This window comes from Fulmarus glacialis, unplaced genomic scaffold, assembly GCF_000690835.1.
Source record: "Fulmarus glacialis isolate BGI_N327 unplaced genomic scaffold, ASM69083v1 scaffold2746, whole genome shotgun sequence".
Lineage (NCBI taxonomy): Eukaryota > Metazoa > Chordata > Aves > Procellariiformes > Procellariidae > Fulmarus > Fulmarus glacialis.
This window is the reverse complement of record NW_009216021.1, coordinates 9,787-18,997: the sequence shown is the minus strand read 5'-3', so window position 1 is coordinate 18,997 and position 9,211 is coordinate 9,787. Positions and strand designations below refer to the sequence as shown.

Sequence of the window (9,211 nt, the reverse complement as noted above, 5' to 3'; positions counted from 1 at the left end):
ACACCGCTCGTGACCGGCCACCAACTGAAGTCCTGATCCGGGCCCTCTCCTAGCATCCACAGTCCTTTCTCAGAAGCGAACATGGCGCTCGGACTTCTGTCTCAATTCTTAAAGCTTTTGAAAACCAAACAGTTAGCTCAGCATGGTTTCAGTCAATACAGACTGATGGTATGGTAGTGTGAAATTTCCTTTCCAAAACTGTTTCAGTGGTTTCAGATTCTGGCCTGTCAGACTAATGTAAATTTACTGATACTGCTGGAGCTTGTCTACATTTCAATCACTTCACCGAAGAGCAAAGTCAGGTCAAGCAGGACTGTTGTATGTTAATGAGATTTACACTCAGAGCAGCCTTTGTTTAGAGAGAGGTTTTAACAGTCCCAAGGCACCAGGCTGGAATGGCTCTCAGAGGTATTGTGGAAACCTTTACACTTTAACTAATTTGTTCTTCTCGGCATCTGCCTTTCACTTTAAAAAATAATAAAAAAAAGACTGCTTCCTGGAAATTGGTTAGGCATTGTCTATTCACAGGAGAACGATGGGAAAATGGAAAACACCTTCTGGAGCAAGCAGATAAATTAAACATTAGTGTTTGAGCAAATAATGTGCCTCCAGTTTAATTACAGCTGAACAATGGTGCGGATCACTTGATTTCAGCAGCAGACTGACTTCGGTGAGGGCTCTGTGTTTTTAAAATACTCTGTTTGCAAGTTCTTCAGGACACAGGCCAGTACAAGAGAGTGTGAATGTGCAACGCACAGCCCAGCATGAAGTGAAATTATAAGGAACTATTGCAGAGAAGAATTAGGAAACCAGCCACTGGCAGCCCATTATAATTACGTAGCTTTCATTCCACCCTCCCTTTTCTTATTTTGACTTCTCTTTCCACACAGGATCTTGCCAACTCCTTTTTGAGAGAAAGAAAGGCAAAACATGGCTTTCATCTTACCTCTCCAACTTTCTTCCATTTTTCAGGGACTAAAGAGTTTAATTTCTGTCTTTCTTCTAACCCTTGACTTATTTTGGTCGACTTATTTGAACATTATCCAATCCAATCTCCTGACCTCTCCATTCCTTTTCCCCTGACTCTTCCCCCTTCTATAAAGATGCCATAGCCTCACTTACCATAAAGTAAATGAAATATAACCATCCTGCTTGCTTCTGCTATTATCATTCCTCCCTTCAGCTCCAAGCTCACTGAATCCACCGTCTGTAAAATTGCCTGGAGTCCCTCCCTCGTTTTAGCACAGGCCCTCTCCGAGTTTGACTTCACCTTTTGACACTCCATCAAAACTAGTCTTGTCCCAGCTTTTACCAACCTTTTCTTAGAGAAAGCCAGACCACTGTAGTCTGCCGTCTTCCCGATTTGCATCATCGCTGTTCAATGCAATCAACCATTCCTTTCTTCTTAAAAATGTCTCCCACCTCACTCCCCTGTCTCTTCTCTCCTGGCTGTTCAGCCTCCCATTGCTTCTGCAGAGAATTTTCCTCCCTCCTCCCATCTTTTGTGGGCTTTGAATGTGTTACCCCACATTTCCTTTGCTTTTGGGTTTTTTTTTTTTGCTGTACCTTTCCTCTGGTCGGTCTCATCCGCAGATTGTCCTATTTAGATTGATGAAACTTGGATCTGCTTTTCTGTTCCCAGCCTGCCTTTGCCTGCCCACATTAATATCTAGGTTTGTTTCGCCTTCATTTTGGATGGATGACTGTAAGATAACACTCTCTTCTAGCCAGGCACTTGCCTCTTTTTTCCCAGTCAGCTTCAACAACATCACATTCTGAGACTTGGCATTCTGACCCATGAACTGGTTACTATATTTTGAATATTTTGGTTGATGCCCTTTTCATGTCTTTCAAATGACTCGTCTTTTGCATCTTTAAGCTGCTTGCCTTTACTTTAAAGATATTTCACATCCTTGCTTCCCTTACCTGTCATTTTTCATTCAAGTTTGAGGCTGATTTCTGCTTCTGCTGATTCTGGCTTCCATGGTCCTCTTGTAAGTGCCTCAAACAACTGTTTCCTGCCTGTTCCCAGGCTATGCAGCATACTGGGGAAGAGCTTCATTAAACAGCCATAAATCTACTTCATTACACTTCTTAAATACCTCCTTAAAAATGTCTCTTGCCACAGGATTGGCAAAAAGCCAGTGGTTAGCTTAAGTACTGAGACTACTGCTTATAATCCCACCCAGGATTATTTCCTGTTGGTTGGTCAGTACCTATCTTTCTGTTTTGATTTCCAGGCTTTGGTGGCAAGGTTCATCATGTTGATCTGGAGCCCTGGTCCATTAGTTGAACAGGGAACATGCACATGGAAAAGAAGGGGTTTGTTTCATTGCTCAAAACTGAAGGACTACCCCTTCAGCTTGTTTTATTTCTCAACTAAATGTTGGCTCGTTGGAAGAGTAAAGCTATGATGTAGGCATTTGCAAGCAATAATATCAAAAACTTCAGTTATTTGTGGCATGATTCTTCATCCACTGAAGTTAGTGAGACTTTAAAATCCTCTCCAGAGAGAATTGTAGCAGACCCACAGGCTGAAAGATCTATTAAGTTAGGGTTAGTTTAGCAACCTAATCACCCCACTTGGATTCTGTAAAGTCTGAGGCTGAAACCCCACAAGGCATGACTCAGATCACACACTAATGATTATATAGATGCTCTTAGTTCTAGGATGTTTGTTTTTCTCTGTTGGAAATGCCCTTGTTCCTTCAAGTCTCATTGGAAAGATTCCCCAATTTCCATTCTATTGCACAAATGGCCTGCAGCATGCTTGTGCCTTGTTTAATATGGTTGGTGGTCATGAATGCTTACTCCAGAGGCATATTTAAATCTTTAGACCTTTCCACTTCGGTGCATGTGTTTGACCACGTATCTTTTTGTTTCCTCTGCAGGATCTGATACTTGCAGACTTCCTGCACTCAGACTCTGCCTGATTTAGCAGATGGTATAAAGCCAAGGCTGAGTCTGCTTGAGACTTCTGCCCACACTATAATGTCTTGTGCATTTCTATGTCTGGTTTCAAGTGACTCGACAACAGAGCTCCGGGTACTTAAATAGTGAAGGAATAAGAAGAGGCAGGGAGGTAGGAGGTGAGGTAAACTGTCTTCCTTTCCTAACATTGCCATCCAAATATAAGTGACAGCGTGAAGACCATGTTTTTCTTCTGCTTACAAAACTGACTATACAGATCATCCCTGCTTGTGAAAAGGGCTATTGCACAGCTTTTAAGAATGTGGAATATTTGGGCACTTATTTCCTATTAAAGGTACATGGGGAAGATGCTTTTTTGCATCCAGAAACTGGATTTGATGTGTGTGAGGAGCAAGGTGAGTGGGAGGATGGAGGATGAGGCAGGTTGTTATCTGTTCAGATTTTGCTGAGGACTTCTTACTGTAAAAACCTCTGTAAAACTGTGAACACTAGGGCCTGGTGGACTCCCTCTGAAGGCAGGCAGATCTTAAAATCTTTGGGCTTCTCTAATAATTGGGAGAGGATATTTTTCTGTTGCATACGAATTGCATCCTTTTTAGGGGCTAGAATCTGGGTGGGAATCTCTTCATACCTGGCAAGCTCCAAGGCTGTAAGCAATCATTTCCACCTAGAAATCGAAGTGCCCTCATGGGTTACATGGCCAGAACTCAGCTGCAGTTAGTAATAGTGTTTATAATGTGCCTCAAAAAATGTAAGGCACCAGCTTCAAATTGTGAAGACTTTTGCCCCTGCTGTTCCCACTAGAATGCTGTTCAAACCCCCACTGTCTCTGATGGCTAGAAACATCCTAATTTCCAGCCTACACGTATTTATGGCTGGTCTGCACATACTTATTCTTAACATGATGTTTCAGCATAAATAGATTTTCCCTTTTGTTGGTATTTTCCCCGTGGTATTTATGTAGAATAATCAAATTCTTCTTTTGGCTTTCTTTTTGCCAGGCTAAACAAGCCAAGATATTTAGTTTCCTCTTACAAGACAGCTTCTCCTGCCCTAATCTACCTTTCAGTATATCTTACTTGAACTTAAATTACCCACAATTTACAAGTAGTTCAGGTGAGATCTTGCTGGGCCCAATATAATAGCAGTAGCTCATCTCTGCTAGAATTACCTGGTATTTTCTGGAGTTGCATTTAGCTTTTTCATGGCTGTGTCACATTTGTGACTCTCAGTTCTCATGGGATGGACTAATAAACCTGGACCCTTCACCTCTGTCATTTCCAGCAGCTGCCACCTCACAGCAGAATTTCTCGGTATTAGCCCAGTCCCTGGCCTTGCATTTCATGCTATTGAATTTCATCTTGTTTTTCTCACTCCAGTTCTTGAGGTCATCTAGTTCTTCCTCTATGATAGCCTGATCTTTCTTTCTATTAAGGGTGCCTCTACAAACTTCAGTGGGGCCTTCTGAACACTCTTTTCGTTCTGTACTGAGGTCATTAATAAAAATTGTGTGGGAGTAGGCTCAAGACTTCAGGAATTGCAGTGACAGCCCAGTAGTTGTCTGAGGATATCTTTTCTACCTCAGGACTGCTGTAGAAATCCACAGCTTGTAATTTCCCATGTGGTACCTTGCTAGTGCTTCGTGAAGCACAGACTGTGGCTGCCCCAATTCCCTCAGCAGTTGTCTTATCAGAGAAAGCTGTTGTGTTAGTCGCATGTGATCCACTTTTGATGATTTTTTAAAATTTTCCTTCCATTTACTTTATTACTGCAGTATAGTAGCATGAGTAATGGACCCCTTAGTAGTATTTCTGAGCACTAGGTTTTGGACAAGCACTGAACAAAACTGATCCCTGCCCCAAGGAATATATTACAACTTTATTCTTTCTTTATTTTTTCTAAGGACTTGCAATGTGTTGAGTTCATAATAGATCTGCCCTGCCCAGTGGTTTCGCAGCTCTGTTTCATGTCTTTGATTTCTCTGGTTTGATCCAGAGTTGCAACTCTGGCTCCTACCTCTAATGCAGAGATCATACATTTATGCACAGTTTGCAAATCTGGAAAATACACATTTAATGTTGATGTAAAAACCCAGCTGTGTCCCTTTCTAAATACACATGCTATAATCTAGTGTACACATCAGTGAATTTCAGATCTTAAAAGTTAAGGGAATTTTAATTACTGATAAGCTTTGCTGTACTCCTGCTTGTTCCCCTTTGCTCCAGTCCTGGAGGGTGAAGATCCAGCTCACCTCACTCAACTTGGACTTCTGCTCTCCCTGTTGGGTCAGTCTTCCTGCACCCTCTCTAGTGTAAGCCAAGAACTGTTGCACGTATAAAACTTGGAGGGGAAGAAGGAAAACGGAGAAGTTTGGAGAGGTGTCCCAAAAATCTAGGAAGAAATCACTGGTAGTCACCACTGCCAGTATGGCTGCAACTTGGATGTTAAAATACTGGCTGGCATATATCTGTGCACATCTGTCCCTGGGAAAATCCTCCGTCGAACCAAGACCATGTGTGCTAAAATTCTGGTCCTCTCCTGATTTTATTCACTAGTTATTCAGCCTCAATTTTTTCTGTACTCTAGGAGTTTCAGATCCCATCCTCAGTCAGTGTTCAGCTCTTCATTGCCAACAAGAGGGGTTTTGGCTGGTGACTGAAGACAGCATGCGACCTTAAGCCTAGGGAGAATTGTGCCCAGTGAAGGCCTTAGGAGAGACTTCAGAGTAACCTAGCCTGTGTGCATTGTTCTTTGAAAACAGCTATAGTTTGGCCAACAACAGTGGTTGGGCTTACATAGTATGTGTCAGATCTCATTTTGTTGTGGAAAATGCAATCCTACGTGAAAGATTCAACTGCAGTTTATGGTAAAAATGTCTTTACTCTGCAAGAGCATAGGTGGACAGCTCTGATCATGGGAACAGGACTACCCAAGCTGACTCTTCTCTCCCTCAGCCATTACAAGGTTCACATTAATACTTGCAGTTTCAGACTACTGAGAGTCAATTACTTTTGGTTTTTGTTGGTCTCTGTTTTAAACTTTCCTTAACAGGAGGGATTTAAAAAAATGAAATTCACAGTACACATACACACACACACACAAGTTTGTCTTAAGGCAGTCCAAGTGCTCATCGATAGGCAGGGGACTGATTAATGTGGTGTTAGCGCTCAGTGCCGTGCATCTCTGCTTTCGTGACTTTCCTGATGCCAGCATGTGGCACTAGACTTGTGATAATGACTGGAAGGAAGAAGCATTTATTCTTGCATAGTGGGGTGCTTTTCAATCTTGCAGACAAAGGCATAACAAGATCCAGCGACTGAAAGTTGGACAAATTCAACCTTGAAATAAGACACAGTTTCCTAGCTGCAAGGAAAATTAAAGTTCAGAACAGCTTGCGAGAGGAAATGGTGGAATTGCCATTGCTTGGAGTATAGACAAGATTTGCTATCTCTCTGAAAAGGGTTTCTTTAATCCAGCATTTTGGAAGAGTTCTGTGATTTGTGTGTGCAGGAGGTCAGTTGAAAGGAGTTATAGCAGCGCTGTCTGGTCTTGGTGGGTGAATTACTGGATGTGATTAAATGACCTTTCTGGTTTGGGTCAGTGAACTTCTGTAATAAAAGGATTGGCTGCAATATGGAGAGGGCTGTGAGATGAAGCAATATCTGAGAGAAAATAAAAATGAACGTCTGTCTTACTGTCTTTTTGACTGTTAATAAGTAAAGTGTTGCTATTTACCAACTGTGTAGTTAAACCTGCATAAATGTTAATATCGAAGTATCTCAGTGGCAGAAGAGGACTTTGATTCTAAGCAGCTTTCTGTTTTTTAAGGATCTTTCTCTTTACGGTGTTTGTCATTTTGCCATGTATTCTTCATTAGAGCCCATTTTGTATCGATCTTCCTCTGGAAGGTGGTGGGAATGGAAAGTGCCTTCGACCACTGCAAAGTGCAGCATAACACACTGCTGCAAGTGTTACTATTTTTAGGTCCTAGGGGAAATCTGAAGCAATAATTATCATTATATTTTCATTCTCTTAGCCTTCAACAACAAACTGTAAAGGCTGTATTCAAACTGCCTGCTTTAAAGATCTTGAACAGAGTCCCAGAGAGAGAGCAGTCTGAATTGCTCCATGAAATTTTGATTTCTAAAATTCACCAAGTCTGAATATGTGCAAAATGTAGGGGATTTGAATGCAGCCTCAAAACGTCTGTGTTTTTCCCACACAATCATCTATCCAACTGTTTTATTTCAAGGAGATGCTCTCAACATGTTCCTGCAACTTTGATAGTGCTAGATAAGATATTCAGAAGTTATTAGCTGAACTCTGCTGCCTTTGAAGCCAACAGAAAAGCCTTCTCAGTGCTTTGATGGCAAAAGGATTAGGCCAGTAGTGAGTACTTTTTGAAGTCAAGTTCAGTTTCTTCTGTATTCACAAGGAGTAGAGTTTTGCAGTAACAGAGTGATCACCTACATAATTGTAATTTACAGCAGACAAAAGTATTTGGCAGTAAAGTATTAGTACCTGAAGTTTCTTGAGAAGTGGCAGGGTTCAGTTGTTCTTTTCTGTCCCTCTCCTGGTTTGGATCCTGTTGAAAATTCACTAGATGGTCTTTGGTAAGGAATTTAATCTTCCTTTGTCTCAGGTGCACTGTCTCCAAAATGGGAATATACCATGCTTTTCTAAAATCCATCCAATTTCTCTTCCTGCTTTTCATGCATGGGAGCATCTGGCAAGCTAAAGAGAGTTTGTGTCGCCTTGCTGGCAGGGCAATGATGATAGCTGGTTCTCCAGAGCTCTGCTCCATGGAAGTGCCACAGTAGATGGCTGGAGTTTCAAAAGAGTTCCTTTGTCTGGAGGTTAAGCTCTTAACATCTGGCTCCAACTGGAGGTGCCATGTGTTTGAAGATGAAAGGGAATGGAGTTCAGATGAAGATCATCTTGTAGAGGCTCTTTCTACATGAGATGGGTTGATGGTCTGGGTAGGTTGATAGTACAACTGTTGGGAAAAACAGCCAAGTAGGTTCTGTCCCTTTAGGTGTTAGTTGTCTTCACAACTGAAAAGTCTTCCCATCCAGTGCTGTAACGCATGAGCAATATTACCCATTTTTGTTTTGTGAGGCACCTGCAGGTTTTCCCCACAGACACAGAGCACACTTCATGCATCCTTGCCTTCAGGTCCACAGTGAATAACAGGAGTGTGCTTGGCTGGGAGTGGTACTTGGAAACTGCTTGAGCTTCTGGCCCATGCAGTCTGAAGGTGCCTGTTTATCTAGGACTAGATCCTGGCTGCAGTCCTGGACAGGACTCCAGGGCACCCCGTGTCCAGTGTATTGTCATCTAGAACTCCATTGGATGGAAAAAGGGAATAATTTTCTGTGTTCATGAGCACTGTTTTCTGCAGCGTTCCTTTGGAAACATGGCTGGAAGAGGTGCTTCCCAGCCGGCCAACTTCCGCAAGTCTCAGCAGGTGCAGTACTGCCCACTCCACATTCACTGCCAACACCCTGAATGCTGAGGATCTTGGGAGGTTGCCATTGAATTCAAAGTTGGAGCCAAGAGTAAATTTTATTTCTTTCAGAGAAGAATTATATAAAAGGCAGTGTAAGGGTTTCTATGCAGTGTTGTAAGGAAAAATTTCAAACCAGTAAACAGAGCCACTGGGTTTTTAAGGACAAACCCTTTTCTTCCAGCTGTTTTGCAGCCAGAAGGAACTAAGGAACAGAAAGGAAACTGGCTTTTATTTTTCATTGTCCATTGAAGTTACAAACTTGATAGATAATGAGTTTTATTAATCAAAATTATTAATAAAGTCTTTTAAAATGAGTTTTCTCTTTAATTGTTTTATTTTGTGAGACTTGCCTTGGTTACTGAAAACCTTGCGCTGCTCTGATAACCGCATGAAAGTCAGTAGCTTTAAGAGCTGGAAGGAGGGCTAAGCAGGTAAGAGGAGCGCTCTGTCGTTGTACCAGTGGGTTTGTGTTTACAGTTCATTAGTCCGTGTTTAAAAATACTATGCTGCCAATTTAAATCACAGCTGGATTCATACAAATTTTGAGATTATCGTTTGCTGAACAAAATCCTTCTTTTGCTTTAGCTTGCAGATTCGCTTGTGCCCTTGGAGATTAAGCCTGGTATTTCCTTAGCAACAGTTTCTGCTGTGTTGCATACTAAAGACAACAAGCATGTGCTGCAGGTACAGTATAATGGCAAAGGGAGAAAAATACCCTTACAGCAGGTTTCCTGCCATCTGGGACCCCAGCTGTTCTCATAAGGCAAGCCC

The 9,211-nt window shown here is 41.9% G+C and overlaps 1 protein-coding gene across 1 annotated transcript in view; it reads left to right on the top strand.

Moving 5' to 3' along the window:
* The first annotated feature begins 81 nt into the window (after positions 1-81).
* LOC104077758 (integrator complex subunit 9-like) overlaps positions 82-9,211 on the top strand; it is a 13,004-nt gene continuing 3,874 nt past the window's right edge. Inside the window, 3 exon segments of the mRNA XM_009579118.1 lie at positions 82-168; positions 3,266-3,326; positions 8,988-9,124. Of these exon segments, the coding sequence (XP_009577413.1) occupies positions 82-168; positions 3,266-3,326; positions 8,988-9,124 (285 nt within the window).